Raw genomic sequence first — 25,497 nt, 5'->3', positions numbered from 1 at the left:
GGGTCTCAAACTCAGGGTCTGTGATCGAAGGAGTTCCACAATCTGCCCTGCACATGGCTGTTGGCACGTGTGTGTGTGTGTGAGAGAGAGAGAAAGAGAGAGAGGGAGAGTGTGTCTCCATACTCTGCCCCCTCTTTCCCATGACCACCTCCCCTGAAGCTCTTTCCACTAAGGGACACAGCCTTGCAGATTACTGGGGGGGCCTGGTGCAGGCTGACAGCATGGGTTGGGTCACCCCATACTCTTCTTTCAGCCTCTGCTCTGCCCTGCCACCATCTTCACCACGGCGGCGGGAAGTGGAACACCCCAGAGTTAGCCCTGGCTGTCTTGGGAGATGGCGGCAGAGTGGAGCAGGATGCTGTGTAGCTCCACTTCCCCACAATTCTCACTGCCATGGTGAGTGTGTGTGTGTGGGGCAACCCTTGTTGTCTTCCTCAGCCCGCCCAGGACCCCGCAGGCTAACCTGAGTATGGAGGGGCCATCCCATCCATAGGGCTATTGGAGCAGCCTCCATGGAACCCCCCCCGCCCCCCCAAGCGTGCAGACATCCTATGGCTCTACACACAGCTCCCCTGGCCCACAGAGACATGCAGCCATGGCACAGAGCTAGCAGGTGGAAGCTGATCTAGCCCCACTGTGCTACTAGTGGTAGCACTGGGAGCCCACTGGGGGGAGGGGGGGGGTTAAATCACCTCGAGGTAGCAGGTGGGCTGAGGACACTTGGGGAGGGAGCACATGGGTCGGCACAGAGGTGTAACACGTGGAGACACTGTCCGTTATGGAGTCCTGCCAGAGAGAGGTGCCCACTGGCCCAGTAGGAGGATTTGAGGACTGGCACTGGCCCTAACAGAAACTGAGTTTGAGACCCCTGCTTTAAATCATAGATTTGATTGATTCAGGCAAATTTCTTTTGTTAATATTTTTCATGAGACAGCCCACCTATTTAGAATCCTTTTTTATGTCTTAGGTTAATGTAACTAATTTGATGTAATTAGAATGGTCTAATTTATTGATCTGACTGGATAGGCCTTAACACATCCTTTTCACAATTTGGATGCTGAAATGGTCCATTTTTCTTTAGTATTATTAATAATATGTTTCATTTCAATGATATATTTTCTTGATTTTGTTTAAGTTCCGATAAAATGTTATAAGGACATTAGAGTGACCATGTTGGATTAGACCAATGGTCCATCTGATGACAGATGCTTCAGAGAGAATGAACACAACAGGATAATTATTGAAGGGAATGCTACCATCCAGTCCCAGCTTCTAGCAGTGGGAGACCCAGAGCATTCAGTTGCATCACTGATAATCTTGGCTAGCAGTCACTGATGAACCTATCCCCTATAACAGGAGTTGGGAACCTGCAGCATGCAGGTAATCTGCTGGTGGACCACGAGACATTTTGTTTATGTTGACTGTCTGCAAGCACAGCTCCCCACAGCTCTCAGTGCTCATAGTTCACCATTCACTGCGAATGGGTTCTGTGGGAAGTAGCGTAGGCTGGCCGCTGCTTCCTACAGTTCTCGTTGGCTGAAAATGCAAACCCTCACCAAACTGCAGTCATTGGGAATTGCGGGGGACCACACTTGTGGCTTGTGGCTCATTGTCTGGTTTCCCTGACAGCCATGTACAGATTGCTGACTCCTGCTCTATAAAAATATACTGAGTCACAATCCTTTTAATAAGCAATATAGGCCCAGGAATCTTTGAGGACCTGAGTGGAGATATGATGGTCAAACCCTAAGCTCTTCCCCAACAAACTCTCAGAACTCATTCTGATCTCAGAAGCAGAGAGTAGTATATAGTCCTCAGAAAACTACCACAGCAAGGGTATGTCTACACTACCACCCTACTTCGAACTAGGGTGGTAATGTAGGCAACCGGAGTTGCAAATGAAGCCCGGGATTTGAATTTCCTGGGCTTCATTTGCATCTCGCCGGGCGCTACCATTTTTAAATGTCCGCTAGTGCGGACTCCGTGCTGTGCGGCTACACGCAGCACGGACTAGGTAGTTCGGACTAGGCTTCCTATTCCGAACTACCGTTACTCCTCGTTTCATGTGAAATAATCAAATTCACATGAAACGAGGAGTAACGGTAGTTCGGAATAGGAAGCCTAGTCCAAACTACCTAGTCCGTGCCGCGTGTAGTTCGAACTAGGGTGGTAGTGTAGACATACCCCAAGCTATCAACTTTGAATTCAAATATAACAAAAGCCAATTTCAGTCCTTTGTTCATGGTGAGAGTAGGAAAAAACCCTCACAACCACAGTAGTAAATTTAAAAATCTGACTCTGCATTGCTTAATTATTTCAATGTTAAATTATATTGTACTATAGATCAGATTATTCAGGATGACTATCCTGAGTACAATAAAACATGAAACACTTAGGAGATCAGTTAACATTTTAAAAAGTAAAATTCTAAACAAGATCCACTACTTTCTTCTCTTTCTTGTTCACTTAAAACACTAATCTTAAAATGTGTTTTGTGCCCTGGAGGATGATTTACAGACTCCAGGAGGATGTTTATAGAAGGTTTCCTCTAATAGTACGAGCATAAATTTGTGCTCCTCATGTTCACATATTTTCCCCAGTGACAAATATGAAGTAGTAATGGGACCAACACAAAGCTGACAGCTTTTCAGAAGTTTCGGAATGTGTGTTGGAAAACTGCGTTTTTATTTCAGTTTTAACATAAATGGAAAAATCATGTTTAAAATTCTGACAACACCAACCTTGCAATTTTATGTTTCATCTATACAACATTTCTTTGGATGTAAACAAACACACATGAATGTTTAAAAACCCTTTAAAGACAATTTTTCCATGAAGTTTCAGAATAACACCTTTTCCACATTAATTGCTTTTTGGAAAGTGTGGCGAGAACTCAGTATTGGTGTAGCCCCAATAGATTTGAACCCTGAAATAGTATTAATAATTGCAGGCAAAAAACACACAATACTGTTTCAGCATATTGCATCTAATTTTTTAATAAACACATATAAAAATTCTATAAACCCTAACCAACATTATATTAACATTAGATAGTGTTGAAGCAGTTAATAGAATGCACATAGGATGACATTTTAAATATGTCATCATTGTTTAAAGCTGGAAGCACAAATGCTTGTACTTCTTGACAGGAGGTATGCCCAACCTGTGTGACTATGTTACCCCAGGCACAGTACATAGCAAATGGACTGTACAGATACATTTAGGTCTTTTTGAACCACAGAATTTGTGATAAACCTTGGTTTGAGACCAGTCATGTATGTTGACCAGCAGCCTGCATACTAATAAAATTGAATGATCCATGAACAGTGCAAGTTTTACCTTATTCCAGTATAACTAATCTCTGAAACAAGTTCCAAAGATGCTTCAAAGAAAACTTAAAAAAAAAATTCTCTGTGTTCCCACTTCCACCGGAGCAATAAGTACACATATTAAGGCCTACTTGAAGTGACTAGAGTTGACGATGAGTTAGTGAGAAGGATATAAATAAAAACACATTCAAACTGTTGCTTTTTCCATTAAAATTAAGTCCCCTTCCATTTCTGCTTGTTTGTTCTGTTGTTCATGGGCTTTGGTTAAAACGCTGTGAGAAAGGCAATTCTCAAAGTTTTTCCAACAGAGACTCATAAGTATGTGAGCATTTTTGCCCTTCCTTGACTAAAAAGCACACAACTTGGGGTAGGCATGCATGTATGTGTATAGGGCTTGAATGTGGAATCTTAACTTGAGTGCAAACACTGGGAATTTCTCATGCCTATATCATGTGTGTGAACACTAGAGTGCTCTTGTTTCAAAATTTGGGCCAGACCGGCTGTACTGTAACAGCTATTTTTTCAGGGAGAAAAGATTATTGACCTCTAGATGACTATGAGAGTTGCGTCTTATCAGTTCACAATGGGAAACAAGTCTTACATACATTGGAAAAATAAAAGAAAAACAGCTGCAGTGCCACAGTGGAGAAATCGCAGTTTATGGGACTATGTGATGAGTTATCACTGACCTTAGCTGGTGACTCATCAGAGGTAATTATCTGCAAATTCTGTAATATGCCCATGCCAATCATTTAGGGTCTTGCCAACCCATAAACAAGAGCCCAATCATATGACTCTATAGTAGGTATAAAGGAAGCCGCCTATAGGAAGCCGCCACTTCAATCTGTTCAATGTTGCTATCTTGTCAAAGGAATTCCCAGATGCCTTGTAGTTCTGATATATTGCTCCAGCCTGTGCCTGCTCCATCTCCCAAGCCTGCTACCACTCCAGCCTGGATCTATTTGTGCTGCTGCACACATTCTAGCCCATGTCTATCCCTCCTCCCGTTCTCCACTCCCAGCCTGAGCGGATGTTGGATATTCTGAGAGAATGGTTGCCTGACACCAAAACAAGTTATAGCTCTCATCCCAACAAAAAACATAGTATTTTCATTTTTGGTCTCCCTCAACATAAAATTTTGAAGTGGTACCAAATCTGGATTTTTTTGATTAAATATTTTTTCATCAGAAAGGGTTTTGAGGTCTAGAATGGAATTTCTGGTCAAAATGAGAGAATAACCCAGAATAGTCATTACCATGGTGATTAGGACATTCAACTGGGATGTGGGAGACTAGGGTTCAAGTCCCTTCTCTGAATCAGATAGAGCAAGGACCTGATCTCCCACATCTTAGTTGAGTGCCCAAATCACTGGGCTATTGCCTATTCTGGGGCAAGGGTTTCTCTCTCTCTCTGGGTATGTCTACACTACCCTCCTAATTCGAAATAGGAGGGTAATGTAGTCATACCGCAATTGCAAATGAAGCCCGTGATTTGAATTTCCCGGGCTTCATTTGCATAAAGCCGTCCGGCGCCATTTTTAAATGCCGGCAGTTCGAACCCCGCGCCGCGCGGCTACACGCGGCACGGAGTAGCTAGTTCGGATTAGGCTTCTAATCCGAACTAGCTGTACTCCTCATTCCACTCCTCGTGGAATGAGGAGTACAGCTAGTTCGGATTAGAAGCCTAATCCGAACTAGCTACTCCGTGCCGCGTGTAGCCGCGCGGCGCGGGGTTCGAACTGCCGGCATTTAAAAATGGCGCCGGCCGGCTTTATGCAAATGAAGCCCGGGAAATTCAAATCACGGGCTTCATTTGCAATTGCGGTATGACTACATTACCCTCCTATTTCGAATTAGGAGGGTAGTGTAGACATACCCTCTCTCTCTCTCTCTCTCTCTCTTTTTTTTGCGTGAAAATCTTGAGTGTCTCATTTTTTCCCCAATGAGGAATGAAACTAAATTTCAATATCTCAATTTTCTTAAAGGCGTTCAATTTCTAGCCAACCATAGTTAGGAGTGCTAACTTAAGGCTTAAACTACACTTACCCCACTCGTGCATCAATCTAACATACATAACTTCAGCTGAAGTCGATGTACTGACCGTGATGTCTTCTATGCATTAAGATCAGTGGAGGCTGCTTTCCTATCGATTTTGGCTACTCTTCTCATCCCGGTGGACTACCAGAATTTTCAGGAGAGCGCTTGAAGATATTTATTGCGTCTAAGCAGATGCAATAAATTGACCGCTGATGGATCGATTGTTGTAGCATCAATTCACTGCATAGTGAAGATAAACCCTTAGGGTATGTCTACACTACAGCGCTAATTCGAACTAATGCGTCTAGAACTAAAAACTAGTTCGTATTAGCGTTTTGCTAATTCGAACTAGCATGTCCACATTAAGTGGACCCTGAACAGGGCTTAAGGATGGCCGGAAGCAGTGCCGGCAGGGCTTCAGAGGAGGACTTAGAGCATGGAGATGCTGTCTCAGGCTAGCCGAGGGCTGTGCTTAAAGGGTCCCGACCCCCACCCCGGACAGACAGTTCTCAGGGGTGCCCCGCTTGAAAACCAGTCCTGGCTTGGAGTGCCCAGAGTGCCCACACTGGGCACAACACACCACTTGGCCATCAGCCCGGCTGCATTTGCCGCAGGCTGCCATCTGGGGAGAGGGGGCAATTGGGGGGCTGCAGGAGAGCTTCCACGCCCAGAAGCCCGCAGAGCCAGCCCAGTCCTCCCCATCGGGGGCTCGTGCCCCATTCCTCCCTCACCTCCTTCCACTTACCCTTCCCTAGCCCCTCTTCTTGATGTACAAAATAAAGGACAATTGTGTTAAAAAATGGAATCTGTCTTTATTGAACAAAACTGGGGGAGACTGGGAAAAGGAGGTGGGAGAGGGGAAGAGAGAGGCTGGGAGAGAGGAGGGCAACTACAATAATCAGGGGTTGGGAACAGGTCCCATATGAAGAGAGGCTAAAGAGACTGGGACTTCTCAGCTTAGAAAAGAGGAGACGGAGTGGGGACAGGATAGAGGTCTCTAAAAGCAGGAGTGTGGTGGAGAGGGTGCCTACAGAAAAGTTCTTCATTAGTTCCCATAATGAAGGACTAGAGGACACCAAAGGAAAGGAATGGGTAGCAGGCTTCAAACTAGTAACAGAAAGTTGTTCTTCACAAAGCAAAGAGTCAACCTGTGGAACTCCTTGCTGCAGGAGGCTGTGAAGGCTAGAACTAGAACAGAGTTTAAAGGGAAGTGAGATCAAGTGACGGAGGTTGGGTCCATGGAGTGGTATTAGCCAGGGGGTAGGAGTGGTGTCCCTGCCCAAAGTTTGTGGAAGGCTGGAGAGGGATGGCACGAGACAAATGGCTTGGTCACTGTCTCCGGTCCATCCCCTCCAGGGACCCTAGGGTTGGCCGCTGTCGACAGACAGGCTACTGGGCTAGATGGACCTTTGGTCTGACCCAGGACGGCCATTGTAAGCTCAGGGCTCAGGGTCAGGGGTCTTAGTGGACCACCTTGATTTTCATGCACACCTGCTCCTGGGTGGCCAGGCTGGCAGCTCTCCTGCCCTAGACGGCCACCTTCCTGTGCCTAGTGCGGAAATCGTGGATGAGGTCCACGATGTCCGCACTAGCCCAGGCGGGTGCCCGCCTCTTGCGGTCCCGGGCAAGCTCCCGGGAGCCGCCAGCCTGGTCCCGGGAAGAGGGGGAGAGCTGGGGGGCATTGGGTGGGTGGCTCGATCCGTGCCAGGTGCAGGGTCTGCTGGCTGGGTGCTGGCAGGCTTGCACCTGGCACGGGCACCGTAGCCAGCCCGTGCCCCTTTAAGGGGTCCGGGGCCGGGACGGGGGCATAGAGTTTCCCTGATGTTGGCCAGAGTGGCCACCAGGGAATCCTGGGAAGCCTTAGCCTGCCACTAGTTCGAATTAAGGGTCTACACAGCCCTTAATTCAAACTAGCTAGTTCGAACTAGGCTTAATCCTCGAATTAAATTCGAACTAGTGGAGCGCTAGTGTAGCGCCTATGAAAGTTAGTTCGAACTAACATCCGTTAGTTCGAACTAACTCTGTAGTGTAGACATACCCACAGTGCCTTAAAGAGGCAAAGGACAATGCTCACTGCAGTGCCACAAAATCCATTGTGATAACTAAAATTTTGTAATTATGACAACTCGTTTAAGTGTGAAGTTATCAGATACACCGAAACCTGGTATCACCCATTACTATCTCAAGCAAATCAGTATGGCTATATTGTGTCAGAGTCTCCCCTCTTGTCAAATACAGCCGTCTATGCTGATGCATTTATAGAAAATTTGAGGAAAGAACGCAGTATATGAATCGAATCTGTGACTCTCTTGAGAATAGCACAAAAGAATTCAACTTCATGATTGGTTCTGAGAATGCGGCCTGGCAGCCTCATTAAAGAACCATTAGTGCTCCTCATTTTAAATACTAAAATACACAAATAATACAAAATAAAATATTCTTTTGGCCTTTGCATCAGAAATAGTTTATAAAGCAGCTATAAACATCTAATCTAAGCAGCTCTACGAAGATCCATCTATGAAATGTGCTAACATTTGCTCCATGCTAAAACTTTGCATGTTAATCTCAGAGCGGGAACAAGTTATCAAAGGTTTTTCTGAAGTTGCAGATAGAGCACCAGAGGAAGATAGCTATTCCAAAGCTTGCCTTCAGACATCCACAGAATTTTCTAATGTTTTGTCAGGGTCTGACCCTCTTTGTACTATGTTGAGTGGACATGTACTCTAACGTTCTCCCTCCAAGTCTCTTTACTTCAGTTTCACTCTGCACCTGCTGCTTTTCTCTACATCCAGCCCTTCTCACTCCAATTTCTCTTTTTTGCCCACACCAAGAAATTGTGAAACTAACATGATGTTTGCTTTCATAACATTGTTCACTCTGTCTCTCTTGTCTGTTCAGACTGTAAACTTTCTATTACTGTTTATACAATGCCTAGCTCAATGAGGCACCATTCTTGATTGATCCTTCAGGACTACCATAATAAACATGATCAATACTAGTATGGGATCTTACTTCTTGTATAACTTCAAAATGAAACTCCACAGCTAATAAATCCAAGCTCAGGATTAGTAACTTCAATTGTAGTTCTTACAGAAGAAAATTGAAAAAGCCAAGTATTTAATTTAAAATAATGACTGTTGTCATTAGTTTTCAAAGACATTTTGTAAGGCTGTTTAGTGTAATATGTTAGTGTACATGTGAAACAGCTGCATTAACACAAATGACTGGAGACGTTCTTACTGTCCCAATAATCCACACATTAAAGAGTCTCTAAGTACTCATTGATGCGATATATCATAACAACTCCCTCATAGTTGTTACAGTGTATCAGGTCAGCAATCTACATATTAAGAATTCCCCAAGTAATCATTGGCAGGTAGTGTCTCTACACTTGTACAGAGATCATAATTGCTTCAGAGGAACCATTAAATCCAAGCAGAAATAATAAATGAATTTAAATGACCAAGATTGTATTGCAGTGCTTTCAAAGGTCTGACAAATCTACAAGAATAGGGCCGTTGAGCTGAAATGCCATCCTTAATTGATAGTACATATTAAGAAACATACTGATGCTGGTTAAAATTTTACAGACTTTATGCTCCGCAAATTAGAATTACTACCTTTTTGTTAGACAAAAAGTGAGTAAAACCCATCTTTGCTCTTTCTAGTAAACCACATGTCTAGGATTGTGGCACCAATAACCAAGATGCTTAGGGAAGCTTTCCAGTTCACTTTTGAGAGAGCTGCTAGCTCACTACCTTCCTTTCATTCCTCTATTTAATCTCTCTACTTTTCTGGGCATCTTCTTCAGTCACCCACTGAGCACCCACTCACCCACTCCTTCTCTTTTTCTCTTGTGCTGGGGTTTGCCACGGCTGAGCCGCAGAACTTCTAGGCTTGGCAGTTCATAGCCCCAGCATTTCTAGGATTTCCATGGCACTAATGAGAGTAAAAAAATTACTTGAGCCCCCGAACCTCTCTCTCATACCTGGAGATCATAGAATCCTCTGTGCTGGAAAGAACCTGTAGTAACCCATCGTCTCTAACCCAGTGCATCACACAGAGACAGGACAGAGTCACTTTCTGGTCAGCACTCCTACTTCTTGTCATGCTATGCACCAGTCAAAGTAGAGCATGAGCACCAGTCAGGATAATTGAACAAGTGATTGGCTATATGTGAATTACACAAACTGGGTTACTACAATGAAGACAGGATCCACTATAGAAGCCTATTCCACCACGCAAAACTAGTGTATCCTGGGGACTTTTTCTGTGACAGACTGTGGAAGCCTCTTCTACTTGCTATAAGCAAAGTTACTTCACTAGAATCCATCAGGGCTGGCTTTGCTATATTGTGTGCACTGTGGCTTTTGTATTGTAAATTAAACATCAGATTTATTGCCTATTTTAGGGCCTAATCATGTATACTGCTTATTTACTGAGCACCCTTTTTACAATTTATTAGCAGATTTACCCAGCATTGCTAAGGTCCTTATCTCATTTTTTTAAATGAAAGGAAAATGTACATACTTCATTGTATTATTTAAAAAAATACACTGCTATTTTTGTGAAGTTAATTTTAGAAAAAAATTTAAAACGGGAATTCGCTGTTTTAACAAAAAAGGACTATACTCAATTTGGTTTCCAATAACATTGTCTTCTAGTTTTCAAACTCTAAGCATGGATTTACCTATGCCAAAGTAAAACTCTATTCCACATTTTTCCGTTTTATTTCTTTTCTGTAAGATTTATTCCAGGTCCTTCCTATTTTCCTAGCTCATCTTGGTTTCGTCTCTTTCAATATTCATTCAGTAATGTCATCTTTGAGGATTATATTTGCTATGGTGATTCTGTCCTTGTCCTGTTTGGTTTTATGAGAAGCAATCCCATTCCAGACACATCCCAATTTCTTGGACCAACCAAAACTTTATGTTGCTTTAAGTTATGACAACAGGAAGTTGTATACTGAATTTGGTGGTCTTAACACTCACCGTTTAGGAGGAGTTTTTGATCAAACAGACAGACAACTCTTTAAAATACATAGTAGATTTACGCTAAGGCTACCAGGACCTTCAGGCACAGACCTACCAAAGAAAAGGTTTTTAATCAAAACCAGGGAATTAGAGAAGAGGTAGAGGAAAGATAAAAATGTTAGTTCATATTTTTAAAATTCAGGCTGTGAAAACAGATGTAATACATGGCCACAATGAGATTATTAATTACAGCGGTGACCAGAGCTTCCAATCTGTTCTGGGAACTGCACAAATACAATGTAAGAGAGAGGTCCTTTCCCAAAGGCAAACAAAATAGGCAGACAAAAATTAATCATCAAGCAATGCATATATAATGCTTCAAAAAGTACAGAATGTTACATTTTCCTGCATCCCTATCTTTTAATTTCTGCAAATTAACCCTGTCCTCCCTCTTCTTATTCATGTAATGCAAGCAGCCCAAGGTGGCCTCCCCCATACTTATAGAATGTTCACTACACAAAGTAAGATGCAAGTTCACTATGGAAAAAGCAAGAAAAAAGCAAGAGCAATCATCTTACTGCAATCAACAGAAATGCTAGCTAAAGCTCAAAATGACATAAAACTGCTTTTCATCTTTTCTTTAAGCCTTTCTTTCTCCTTCCTTTCTCATTTACTGTAGACACCACCCTCACCTTCCCTCTCACTTTGGCCTATAACTTGGGCATTGTATCTATGCCCACAGATCCAGACAGTATCAAAATTCCTGCACAGTATCTCTAAAATTCAGTCTTTCCTCTACATCAGTGTTTCTCAAAGTGGTCCGCGAAACCACTCTAAGGCTATGTATACACTGCAGAGATTTTCTGGGCTACCGGAGGTATCCTGGAAAAACTCTGCTGCATCGAGGGAATGCGTCTGCTCTTCCAAAAAATTTTTCGGAAGAGCAGACACGCCTTTTTGGCATCCCTGCAAACCTCGTTTTACAAGGAAGAAGGGATGTTCTGAAAAAGGGTTTTTCCCCGACATTTGGCCCAGTGTAGACAGGCCAAATGTTGGAAAAGCCTCTTCCAAAAAAAGCAGAAAAAGCTATGCAAATTGTGGTTCGCAATTTGCATAGTTTTTTCCAGAAGAACAGTGCAGTGTAGACATAGCCTGAGAAACTTGCTAACTGGCTGCTTTGGTGTGTTTCTTTACTGGCTCCATGGCCACAGAGCCTCACGGGTCCCATTGGCTCTGGCTCTGTTTGCAGCCAAGAGCTGCAGGAAGTGGCGTGGGCTGGGCCACTACTTCCCACATCTCCCTTTGGTTGCAAATGATGAACTAGAGTCAATGGGAGCCGCGAGGCTCCGAGGCTGTGGAGATGGTAAATAAATACACTGGAGTGGCCAGTTAGTAGGTTTCTCAGAGCAGTTTTACAGACGACTTTGAGAAACTCTGCTTTACATAGATACAGCTAAAGTGCTCATTAAGTCCAGCATCATTGCATATCTGAACAACTGCAACATCTTCTTCATCAGTCTTGACATATCCCATCTAACACCCCCTTATTCCTAGGTAGAATATGGCTGAAAAGGTCACTTGTTTAATTTGACACTTTGACCATGTGCTCCTTCACCCCAATACTTTGCTCCCCTCCATTGGCTCCCTCGTTTCCACACACAAACCATCTATTTTCACTTCAGAGGGTACTCACGGCCTATCCCTGCCATACTTAAGAGATGTCTTACATACTCTAGTGAGATTTTGACACTGCTTCTGTTACACTAATAGTGCCAGTCTTGAAAGCTCAATGTAAAATTTTCAAACCATCAACTCTGAGCTTTTTCCCAAGTTACCCTTTATGCATGGGAGTAGCTCCCAGTGAAAATTCATAAAACCATCTCACTCACCTCCATCAAATTCACCCTAACAGTCTGCTCTGCTAAGATGCCTACAAAAACCTGACAATGGCTAGAAAGGGAGGGTGTGGTGACTGCTGCCTATTATGTTGATCATACAACACTCTTTCCCTCATGTAAATTCCATGAAGAACACGTTAATAATATGAAGGAAAAAATACTTCAATCAAAAAGTGGTTGTAAAATGAAGACAAAAAAGCAGCCATACAAATAAAATAACAAATGGTATTTGTAATAGCAATCATTATAATAATTTGACCTGATATTCCCCCATTGCCTCATAGTGATGGAGGGCTTTAACACTTAAAATCATACACATTTAAAAAAATAAGATCGTCAAGATATCCACGATAACTATCTTCAAGTACACAAAAGGTTGATATACGGAAGAGAGAAAAATTGTTCTTCTTAACCTCTAAGGGTAGGACAAAATCAATGGGTTGAAAAACTGCAAGGAGGTTTAGGTTAGACATTAGGAAAACGTCCTAACTGGCAGGTTTGTTAAGAACTGGAATACATTTCCTAAGGAGGTTATGGAATGGCAATCATTGGAGATTTTTAAGAGCAAAGTTAGACAAACATCTGTCAGTAATGGTTTAGATAGTACTTAATCCTGCCATGAATGTAGGTGACTGAACAAGAACACCTCTTGAGGGCCATTCAAAATCTATGGTTCTATGAAAAACAAGTCATTATGAAAAGGCAAGACAAAATTGTCATCTTTACTTATTTTTTAATTGGTTGAAGACCAATATTTTTACAAGAAACAACTAGCTTTTCATAATATAAAAAATTAAGAACAGACATTTTCCATCAATATGAGGCAAACACACTCACAATGTAGTTACTGAGGATTATCACACTATTTAAAATTCTTGTCCATCACTTAATGAATCCATAAGGTATTGCTGGCACACAGAATTTATTTTTAGACATATCTCCATTAAGGAGTAAGTGTCATAAAGCAAATGATGCAGTATTTACGATGCTTTTTTTTAATGTACTAAAGTAAAGTTTCCATGCTTTAGGATTCAAAAATTTGGTGTGCTACTTGAACATGTGGCTTAATGGAAGCACAAGAACTAAACAGATTGCATAACTAGAAGAAAAAGTGCAAAAGATGTAAATAATGTGTTAAGGAAAATCCATCAATTTTGCAGTTATCAAACATAAATCCCTTACATATCTAATTTTTACAGTTGGAGCTCTGGGATGTGGTGTGTATACCCCACACTGGATCATACACTGTAACCCATTTAACAAAAAGAGCCAAAACAGCATATAACAGGGGGAAAAAATGCGAAGAGCTGCACCATAATTATCAAGCAAAAAACCCAACAAAAACAAAACCCCAGAACAGAATTGTCGAGCAAAAACATAAAATTTTTAAAAAGGAGGCTGCCCCTTTAAGACTGTCGCCGTCTTGGGTGCCCTTCTTAAAACCCTGCAGCTACAACCAAGCACAGGGAAGCCGGGGGGAGCTGGTGGGTCCGTTTGGGGAGGAGGGGGGGGCGCAGGAGTGGCTTTGTGAGTCGCACTTTTGGGGGTCACAGCTGCTGTAGCTCCAAGTGCTAGGCTAGTATAAAAGGGAACAAGTCTAGTTCAACGGGAGAGGAAGGACCTGTGGCAACAGCTCCAGAGGCAGACTAGCTACAGGTCCTGACAGTAGGAGCTGGAGATCCAGGAGATGGCAATGAGACTCCAGAGCCAGCAGAGCCCTGGTGAGTGACTTGTGCTATGGAACCTGAGGACCCTGAAGCCTCAAGGATCATCCTTCCACCAGAGACAGTAGAAAATGACCCAGAGAGGGCATGCAATTGGTATCTTCCACCTGAGTGAGCGCAGCACTTTTCAAAGATTCCTTGCTGAGTTAGTGCAGGACCACACCGCCACTGCCAGGAACATGGGTTGGGGCCCCCTACTGGGGCTTCTGTTCTACTCCTTCCATCTAGTCATGGTCTCCTTGGTAGTGGCTATTAAGCTGTGCTGCCCTGCAACCAAGGGCTACTCCTATAGACTTTTGATATATTGCCATGCTTCCCTGCAAGCAAGGACTGCTCTTTAGCGACCACAGAATCATAGAATACTACGACTGGAAGGGACCTCGAGAGGTCATCGAATCCAGTCCCCTGCCCTCATGGCAAGAACAAGTACTGTCTAGACCATCCCTGATAGACATTTATCTAACCATTCTTAAATATCTCCAGAGATGGAGATTCCACAACCTCCCAGGGCAATTTATTCCAGTGTTTAACTACGCTGACAGTTAGGAACATTTTCCTAATGTCCAACTTAAACCTCCCTTGATGCAATTTAATTCCATTGCTTCTTGTTCTATCCTCAGAGGCCAGGAAGAACAATTTTTCTCCCTTCTCCTTGTGACACCCTTTCAGATACCTGAAAACTGCTATTATGTCCCCCCTCAATATTCTATTTTCTAAACTAAACAAACCCAATTCTTTCAGCCTTCCTTCATGGGTCATGTTCTCTAGACCTTTAATCATTCTTGTTGCTCTTCTCTGGACCCTCTCCAATTTCTCCACATCCTTCTTGAAATGCGGTGCCCAGAACTGGACACGATACTCCATCTGAGGCCTAACCGGTACACAGTAGAGCGGAAGAATGACTTCTCGCGTCTTGCTCACAACACATCAATGCATCCCAGAATCATATTTGCTTTTTTTGCAACAGCATCACAATGTTGACTCATATTCAGCTTGTGGTCCACTATAACCCCTATATACTTTTCTGCCATACTCCTTCCTAGACAGTCGCTTCCCATTCTATATGTGTGAAACTGATTGTTCCTTCCCAAGTAGAGCACTTTGCATTTGTCTTTATCAAACTTCATCATGTTTATCTCAGACCATTTCTCCAATTTGTCCAGATCATTTTGAATTATGACTCTGTCCTCCAAAGCAGTTGCAACCCCTCCCAGCTTGGTATCATCTGCAAACTTAATAAGAGTATTTTGTATTCCAATATCTAAATCGTTGATGAAGATATTGAACAGAGCCGGTCCCAAAACTGACCCCTGCGGATCCCCACTAGTTATACCTTTCCAGCAGGATTGAGAATCATTAATAACTACTCTCTGAGTATGGTTATCCAGCCAGTTATGCACCCACCTTATAGTAGCCCCATCTAAATTGGATTTGCCTAGTTTACTGATAAGAATATCATAAAAGACCATATCAAATGCCTTACTTAAGTTTAGGTATACCACATCCACCGCTTCTCCCTTATCGACATGGCTCATTATCCTATCAAAGAAAGCTATCAGATTGATTTGATATGATTTGTTCTTTACAAATCCATGCTGGCTGTTACCTATCACCTTATTTTCTTCCAGATATTTGCAGATGATTTCCTTAATTACTTGCTCCATTATCTTCCCTGGCACAGATGTTAAACTAACTGGTCTGTAGTTTCCTGGGTTGTTTTTATTTCCCTTTTTATAGACGGGCACTACATTTGCCATTTTCCTGTCTTCTGGAATCTCTTGTGTCTTCCATGATTTTCCAAAGATGATAGCTAGAGGTTCAGATACCTCCTCTATCAACTCCTTCAGTATTCTAGGAAGCATTTCATCAGGCCATGGTGACTTGCAGCCATCTAACTTTTCTAAGTGATTTTTAACTTGTCCTTTGTTTATTTTATCTTCTAAACCTACTCCCTTCATACTAGTACTCATTATGGTAGGCATTCCTTCATCAGACTTCTCAGTGAAGACCAAAACAAGGAAGTCATTAAGCATGTATTTATAAAAAGTCTTTTTTCCCCTTATATCTGTAGCTAGTTTGAGCTCATTTTGTGCCTTTGCCTTTCTAACCTTGCCCCTGCATTCCTGTATTGTTTGCCTATATTCATCCTTTGTAATTTGTCCTAGTTTCCATTTTTTATAGGACTCCGTTTTTATTTTTAGATCATGCAAGATCTCGTTGTTAAGCCAAGGTGGTCTTTTGCCATATTTTCTATCTTTCCTATGCAGAGGAATAGCTTCCTTTTGGGCCCTTGCAATGTCCCTTTGAAAAACTGTCAACTCTCCTCAGTTGTTTTTCCCTTCAGTCTTGCCTCCCATGGGACCATACCTACCAGCTCTGTGAGCTTACCAAAATCTGCCTTCCTAAAATCCATTGTCTCTATTTTGCTGTTCTCCCTTCTACCCTTCCTTAGAATTGTTAAATCTATGCCTACGTCTAGACTGCATACCTTTTTCGTAAAAGGGATGCAAATTAGACGTATCGCAATTGCTAATGAAGCGGGGATTTATATCTCCCCCGCTTCATTAGCATAAAAATGGCTGCCGCTTTTTTTCGGCACGGAGCTTTGTCGGAAAAAAGCGCCAGTCGAGACGCTGATCTTGCGGAAAATAAAGCCTTTTCCGAAAGATCCCTTATCCCTTATTTCAAGAGATTTAAATCCCCGCTTTATTAGCAATTGCGATATGTCTAATTTGCATCCCTTTTACAAAAAAGGGATGCAGTCTAGACGTAGCCCATGATTTCAGGATCACTTTCACCCAAGCTGCCTTCCACTTTCAAATTCTCAACCAGTTCCTCCCTATTTGTTAAAATCAAATCTAGAACAGCTTCCCCCTGGTAGCTTTTTCAACCTTCTGAAATAAAAAGTTGTCACCAATGCAGTCCAAGAACTTATTGGATAGTCTGTGCCCCGCAGTGTTATTTTCCCAACATATATCTGGATAGTTGAAGTCCCCCATTACCACCAAATCTTGGGCTTTGGATGATTTTGTTAGTTGTTTAAAAAAAGTCTCATCCACCTGGGTAGGTGGCCTATAGTAGACTCCTAGCATGACATCACCCTTATTTTTTACCCGTTTTAGCCTTATCCAGAGACTCTCAACACTTCCATCTCCTATGTCCATCTCCACCTCAGTCCAAGTGTGTACATTTTTAATAGATAAGGCAATACCTCCTCCCTTTTTTCCCTGCCTCTCCTTCCTGAGCAAGCTGTACCCTTCCATACCAAGGCTGTGTCTAGACTACATGCTTCTGTCGTCAGAGGCATGTAGATTAGACACATAGGCAAAGGCAAATGAAGCCGCGATTGAAATGATTGCGGCTTCATTTAAATTTACATGGCTGCCGCGCTGAGCCAACAAACAGCTGATCAGCTGTTTGTCCGCTCAGCGTGCTAGTCTGGACGCTCCCCTGCTGACATCAAAGCCCTTTGTCGGCAGCCCCGTTATTCCTCGTGGGATGAGGTTTACCGGGGCTGCCGACAAAGGGCTTTGATGTTGGCAGGGGAGCGTCCAGACTAGTGCGCTGAGCGGACAAACAGCTGATCAGCTGTTTGTTGGCTCAGCGAAGCAGCCATGTAAATTTAAATGAAGCCACGATCATTTAAATTGCGGCTTCATTTGCCTTTGCCAAAACAACAAATCTACATGGCTCCATCGACAGAGCCATGTAGTTTAGACATACCCCAACATTCCAATCATGTGTATTATCCCACCAAGTTTCTGTGATGCCAACGTCATAGTTTTATTTATTTATTAGCACTTCCAGTTCTTTCTGCTTATTACCCATACTTCTTGCATTTGTATATAGGCATCTAAGATACTGATTTGATCTTGCCTCCCAGTTTTGCCCTGACCCTCCTCTCTCTCTGCCATTTTTGCCTACGCTCCCTCCCATTTCTGACCCATCTCCCAGATCTCCATGTTCTCCACTTATTCATGGGCTTTGCTCACCTGTCCTCGTCGAACCTAGTTTAAAGCCCTCCTCACTAGGTTAGCCCATCTGCGTCCAAATAGGCTCTTCCCCCTCCTCGAAAGGTCAACGCCATTTCTGCCTAGCAGTCCTTCCTGGAATAGCATCCCGTGGTCGAAGAAGCCAAAGCCCTCCTAGCTACACTATCTCTGCAGCCAGGTATTCACCTCCAGGATGCAGCTGTCTCTGCTCGGGCCCCTACCTTTGACAGGAAAGGATTGAAGAGAATACCACCTGCGCTCCAAACTTCTTCACCCGTACTCTCAGAGCCCTGTAGTCACTCTTGATCCGCTCGGTGTCACATCTTGCAGTATCATTTGTGCCCACATGGATGAGTAGCATGGGGCAGGAGTCAGAGGGCCGGATAATCCTCGACAATGCCTCTGTAACATCTTGGATACGGGCCCCCGGCAGGCAGCATACCTCCCGAGATGAAATGTCAGGGCAACAGATGGGTGCCTCCGTCCTCCTCAGAAGAGAGTCTCCGACCACCACTACCCTACGTTTCCTATTCGCAATGGTGGCAGCAGACCTCCCAGCCTTGGGGGTACAAGGCTTCTCCTCCTCTGTTGTAAGGGGTGATTCCTTATGTCCTGTATCAAGAAGAGCATAACGGTTTCCTAGAACCATAGCGGGAGAGTTCGGAGCAGGGGTGGAACACTGCCTTCTGCCAGAAGTAACCAGCTGCCAGTGCCCACCCTGAGCCGTTTCCTCCTCTACCAGTGGTATATCAGCAGTCTTGTGTACTGGGACAGTTACCTCAGCTGCCTCCACATGAACACTGTCCAGGAATTGCTCATGGATTTGGATGCTCCTCAACCTAGCCACCTCCCCCTGTAGCTTTCCTACCTGCTGCTTGAGAGATTCCACCAGTAGGCATATTTCACATTGGTTGGTCCCCCCAGTCTGATATCAATAAGTGGGAACTGGAAGCCATAGTCCCTGCAAAATGACACCAGGATCTGGGTAGAGGCCTCCATGCTCAGGTGTTCTGTCTGGCTACAGATGCAGGTGGAGGAGACTGAAGCAGTGCTGGCACAGGTGTTGCGGGTCTTCATAACCATTGTAGACCTTTGATGGTGGCCTATAGCCACCAACCATTGGGCTGTGCTGCCTGGGGTGGGGGGAGAGAGTTGGGAGTTGAACCCAAATCCTAGGCTGATGCTTTAATCCATTAGACCACTGTAGCCCAACCCAACTCCTTCCCTTCAGCTGATGCCTTATTCTCCCTTCCTTCAGCTTCTGCCAGCTCCAGGCCTTGGGAAGCTGGTGGTGGCTGCCTGGCTGCTCCTGGGGTGGCTGGTTCCCCATGAGCACTGGCTCCCATCTGCCCTCCACCCCCCGCTGCCTCTGTATCAAAGGCAGCACAACAGGGGACTGGCAGCTCTTCAGGAGCGGGTACGCACAGGGAGCTGGCATGAAAGTCAAATCTCTGCCAGTACTGGCTCCCACCTGTCCAATCTTCCCTGTTCTGCTGCCTCTGTTACAGAGGCAGTAGTGCAGGGGGAGGCCTTGCGTGTAACCATGAGGGTTAACCAAACAGTGTACAAGGACATACATTAACATCCCTAACCAGAAACTCCATAAAAAGTTTATGGTATGTGGAGAAAATCCCTTCACTGAGATATCTATGAAGAAACTAATCCAAACATGAATCTACAGTCTATATGTATGAAGATTCAAGACTGTAGCAGAACAGATGGGATATGACTTGTTCTATCAATTTACTTCAAGTTACAGATATTCTGTTTTCCGGTGGGTTACCAACTGTATATAACTAGATATACTGCACACAGTCAGGAAGGTAGGGCACTTACCTACATTATATAAGCTCACATTCTAGATAGGCAATACTTAATTTTATAGAAATGGTCAACTACTCTATCACTTACTGGAGTGAAAGACACAAAAATATCTTTGATGTCCCAACAATGTCTCACTGCGAACACTGTAGCATCACAACACATTTTTACATAATGACAAAATGCGAACACAAATGCCATGCAACAAGCAATGGCAAGAGACAACACCGGGATTTTGTATTTCTTTCCAACTCCATTAGAGGAAGTACTTCCTCCCTTTGGGAAGGCAGAGTATATCTTTCTTCTCTCCCCCTCATGGATCACTGAAGGAGCAAGGATGCATGCTGGTGGCTCTGTGACATTTTTTCGACACTAATGCATCACCATGGGTCAGCATGAGCCACTATGTGGAATGCTCCTGTGACAAACATTCTGTTTTCTCTGCCCGAGATGATACAATCAGCAAACACACAGACCACTGCTTTAACACCACAAATTGACAGAATATCCTCTCTTTTCAAAATGCTTGTAAGACATATCAAAATGACCCATATAGTGAATAGTTCCATCTTCAACTTGTATTCAAACAAGCATTCAATAAATCTTTAAAGTTAAGAGGCTCATCTGATGTCCCCCCCTCAACTATGAGTCAAATACTACTAGTGTATATTTGATTTCTGCAAAACACTTATCCCTCAGTGTTCTTCATGCCATATCTGTTTGATTACGTGTGCCTATGCAAAAACTTAAAAAAACCCAGCAGCTATATTTCTAAGGTTCAATTTGACCACAGTAGATCTTGTATCATGAATCATAAATATTTATTCTTCTAATCCAACATCCCCTGAGACATTTTAGTCACTAAGGGTATGTCTAGACTGCATCCCTCTGTAGGCAGAGGGCTGCAGATTAGGCAGGTCGACATTGTAAATGAAGCAGGGATTTAACTATACCATGTCTAATTTGCATAAAATGGCTGCCATTTTTGATGACTCAGCACTTTGTCAGCAAAAAGCGGCAGTCTAGAGGGGGATCTGTCAAGAAAGAAAGCCTTTTTTGACAGATCCCTTATGCCTCCTGCAAGGCTTTCTTTCTCGACAGATCTCCCTCTAGACTGCTGCTTTTTTATGACAAAGTGCTGAGTCGGCAAAAACGGTGGCCATTTTCATGCAAATTAGGCGTGGGATAGTTAAATCCCCGCTTCATTTGCAATGTCAACCTGCCTAATCTGCATCCCTCTGCCAACAGAGGGATGCAGTCTAGACATACCCTAAGAGGGTAAAAGAAGTCTTTTAACTTGTATTTGATTTTCAGATCATCTATTTTTTCTTAGTAATGGATTTTAGGCTTGCAGAAATATCTGACTGGAATGACACTTGCCCACACAAATTTCTCTTTATATCATTCACATGACTAGATATGTAGATGTGCAAATTTTTGAAAGGTGTCGAGCTAGTGGCATTCACTGTGTTCTAGTTGAATGTGCAGATCTCTGAAAACATGAAATTTTCACAGGGATTTTGAATATGAAGTCTTCAGAATCCAGTGGTTCAGTGTTTAGTATAGGGCTGTATATAAATTTCTTGCAAAAACAAAAATAGAATTTTTGATCATCTCTGGTAACTAAATCATTGGGAAGTTTTATCTGAAAAAGGGCTACACATCTGAATGAGCTCCACATTTGTACTAATATTTGTCACACATCATGCCTATCAAGCCACGGTTAGTGCATTTTGTTTTATTTTTTAAACATGAATTGGCTATGTATATTCTAATTTGCAGACTTCATACATTCTTCTAAAATAAATTTAAAGCCTGCCTTATTGTTTTACCTCTAGAAGCAATCATTTGATTTTAAATATGGATTTTATTTTTGCTTCTCTGATATTTATATCGTATTTATATTTTTTAGATATTTTAGCAATCACTTATTGTCTGCACAAATGGTTCCTAACTCCAGGAATCAACTATGAAATGAATTGCTCTACTGCATAGATACACAAGTCAGCAAGTTAATCTTTACATAGCAGTAATTTGTAAAAAGCAAGCTGAAATATAAGCAGGTCACAAACATGTCTTTCCCCTTTATTCTCAATTTTAAGAGCCTTCACTACTCAGAATATTTTGAAAATATAATTCTGTTTAGTTTATTACATAAAAATACTTTAATTATAAGCATTATACTGCTGAAAGACATTGTAAATTAAGTTTTACCTTAGCCCTGCTGTTATTTACATTTTCATAATTATCCTATCTTCCTACGTTACTAAGTAATAAACATATCACATATAAAGACAACAAGCCTCCAAACAAAGCTAACTAAAACCATTAAGAGGAGACCTCAAACTTCAATTTCTAAGCTACCAAGAGAGAGAATTATACACAAAATTTACAAAGCATTTGTTTCTTTCCCTCTTTCTTTTAAGGTAAATATTTCCTTGATGTGGGCTCAAACACTGTTCCCTTAACTTCTCTGCAACCCATAGATATAATTTTTCCTGCATTATTCTTCTAAAACAATCAATTACAAGTAAAAGTGAATTGAGTTCCTTCTGCAGAAAACATGTTATTTTCTTTTTTGATTCCTACCTTTCAAAATACAAGGAAATATCAAAGATGACCAAAGTTAGGTAAGTGAAAAACATGGAGACCTGGGAGATGGGTCTGAAATGGGAGGGAGCATGGGCTATAATAGCAGAGATAAAAGAGGGACAAGGCAGAAATGGGAGACAACTTCAAATCAGTATCTCAATGCCTATAAACAAATGCAAGGAGTATGGGTAATAAGCAGGAAGAACTGGAAGTGCTATTAAATAAACATAACTATGACATAGTTGCTATAACAGAGATATGGTGGGATAATACACTTTTGGAATATTGGTATAGAAGGATATAGCTTATTCAGGAAGGACAGGTGGGGAAAAAAGGGAGGTGTTGTTGCTTATATATTAAAATGTTTACACTTGGACCGAGGTGGAGATACTTAGGAGACAGACTTGTTGAGAGTCTCTGGGTTAGGTTAAAAGGGGTAAAAACAAAGGTGATGTCATGCTCTACATCTACTACAGACCACCTACCCAGGCAAAATAGGTGAATGAAGCTTTTTTTAAAACAACTCGTAAAATCATTCAAAGTGCAGAATTTGTGGTGATGGAGGACTTCAACTATCCAAACATATGTTGGGAAACTAAGGAAGAGAGGCACAGATTGTCCAAAAGTTATTGGACTTCATTGGAGACAATTTTTTATTTCAGAAGTTTGACAAAGCTACCGGGATTTTATTTTGTTCTAGATTTTATTTTAACAAATAGGGAGGAACTGGTTGAGAATTTGAAAGTGGAAGGCAGTTTGGGTGAAAGTGATCATGAAATCATAGAGTTCATGATTCTAAGGATTGGTAGAAGGGAGAACAGCAAAATTGAGACAATGGATTTCAGGAAGGCAGATTTTAGTAAACTCAGAGAGCTGACAGGTAAGATTCCATGGGAAGCAAGACAAAGAGGAAAAACAACTGAAGAGAGCTGGCAGTTTTTCAAAGGGACATTATTAAGGGCCCAAAAGCATTGTTGCAAAAAAAGCAAACATGATTCTGGGATGCATCAACAGAAGCGTTGTGAGAAAAACACAAGGACTGTGTCTAGACTGGCAAGTTTTTCCGGAAAATCAGCAGCTTTTCCGGAATAACTTGCCAGCTGTCTACACTGGCCACTTGAATTTCCGGAAAAGCACTGATGATCTCATGTAAAATCATCAGTGTTTTTCCGGAAAAACTATGCTGATCCCGTTTGGGCAAAAGTCTTTTTCCGAAAGACTTTTGCGCAAAAGGGCCAGTGTAGACAGCATAGTACTGTTTTCCACAAAAAAGCCCCGATCGCGAAAACGGCGATCGGAGCATTTTTGCAGAAAACCACGTCTAGATTGGCCATGGATGCTTTTCCACAAAAAGTGCTTTTGCGGAAAAGCATCCTGCCAATCTAGACGTGCTTTTCCGAAAATGCTTTTAATGGAAAACGTTTCCGTTAAAAGCATTTTCAGAAATTCATGCTAGTGTAGACGTAGCCAAGAAGTCATTCTTCTGTTCCACTTTGCATTGATTAGTCTTCAGTTGGAGTATTGCGTCCAGTTCTGGGCACCACATTTCATGAAAGATGTGAAGAAATTGGAGAAGGTCTAGAGAAGAACAAAAAAAATGATTTAAGGTCTAGAGAACATGAGCTATGAGGGAAGGCTGAAGGAATTGGCTTGTTTAATTTGGAAAAGAGAAAAGTGAGAGAGGGACATGATAGTGGTTTTCAGGTATCTAAAACATTTTCACACGGAGAAGGGGGCAAATTGTTCTCCTTGGCCTCTGATGATGGGACAAGAAGCAATGGGCTTAAACTGCAGCAAGGGAGGTTTAGGTTGGACATTAGGAAAAGCTTCCTAATGGTCAGGGTAGTTAAACACTGGAATAAATTGCCTAGGGAGGATGTGGAATCTCCATCACTGGAGATATTTAAGAGTAGGTTAGAAGACATCTATCAGGAATGATTTTTATTTACATGGTGCTTGGTCCTGCCGTGAAGGCAGGAGACTAGACTTGATCTCTCAATGTCCCTTCCAGTTCTAGTATTCTATGATTCTATGAAAATCAATATAAGGAAATAAAGGAGAATTCTTAAATATTATATTCATTTTGTAGTAACATTTGCTGGGCATTTAATAAAAATGTATGTTTTTAACCTACAAATTTATGCATATTTGTGAAATGTGCTTTGGGATCCATCCAGTTCACAATTGCCAGGACAGTTGGAGAAGGCCACCGTATGGAAACAGAAGAGGGGTAAGATGGGACCTATAGACCTGTGGGTGCAGGAACATGGTATCAGAGCCAAGGAACAGGAAGAGATAAGGGATGAGCTGAAAATCAGGGCTGGACCAGAATGTCATCTATGGATAAGTGCAAGATATTAAACGTGCTGCTTTGGATTTACAATACAAATGGGGCATATTTGTGGGATGGATTTAAGAATCTGCATTGTAGGGGAAAGAAGTCATGTAATGTTCAAAGATTTGAATTCTTTAGTAGGAATGGGTCATTTTGTAAAGAAAAAGATTAATTTTTCTGTAAAGGAGAATAGGGTAGCAGAGGAATGCAATCATTTAACATGTAGAAGAGTAAATTACTCACCTGGGCAGTACCTGACATTCTTTCATTCTTTGTGATGTTTGTCCCTGTGGGTGCTCCACTGTAGGTGTTTCAGAGATTTACAACAGCAGTGCCCCCAGTGATGATGTGCACATGATGCCGCCTCATGACACTGCGAGCGGTAATCGATGCACATTGTTAACAGTTCCTCTATTTCTTCTCCACCGTGGAGAACTACATCAGACTCCAGAACAAAGGGGAGGAGGGAAGGTTGCGGAGCACCCACAGAACAACCATCTCAAAGAATATCAGTTATTGTACTGATGAGTAACTGCCACTTATTTGAGAAGTGCCTGTGGGTGCTCCACTGTAGGGGACTACGGAGAAGTAACTTACTGGACTGGACAGAGGGGCTTCAGAGGCTATGTACATTAGAGAGTACAGCCATGCCAAATTGTGTGTTATGACTGGCATATTTATCTACGGCATAATGTTTAGCAAATGTGTGCATTGAAGCCCATATGGCTGTTTTGATTATGCTTGGAACTGGAACATTGTTTTGGAATGCTATAGAAGTAGCCATTGCTCTAGTAAAC

At 42.4% G+C, this 25,497-nt stretch overlaps 1 protein-coding gene across 5 annotated transcripts in view; it reads right to left on the bottom strand.

Moving 5' to 3' along the window:
• Positions 1–25,497, bottom strand: part of ELP4 (elongator acetyltransferase complex subunit 4) — a 345,800-nt gene that overhangs the window by 132,816 nt on the left and 187,487 nt on the right. The window contains exon 10 of one of the 5 annotated variants that reach the window (XM_075927790.1): positions 23,860–23,943. The exons of the other annotated variants lie outside the window; for them this stretch is intronic. Coding sequence (XP_075783905.1) covers positions 23,875–23,943 — 69 coding nt within the window. The 3' untranslated portion in view covers positions 23,860–23,874. Of the gene's footprint in view, positions 1–23,859; positions 23,944–25,497 lie in introns of those variants that run through there. 5 annotated transcript variants of the gene reach the window in all.

This window comes from Pelodiscus sinensis, chromosome 4 (assembly GCF_049634645.1).
Source record: "Pelodiscus sinensis isolate JC-2024 chromosome 4, ASM4963464v1, whole genome shotgun sequence".
In the NCBI taxonomy this organism is placed as follows: domain Eukaryota; kingdom Metazoa; phylum Chordata; order Testudines; family Trionychidae; genus Pelodiscus; species Pelodiscus sinensis.
Note: the sequence above shows the minus strand (reverse complement) of the source record. Positions and strands in the feature narration are given on the sequence as shown.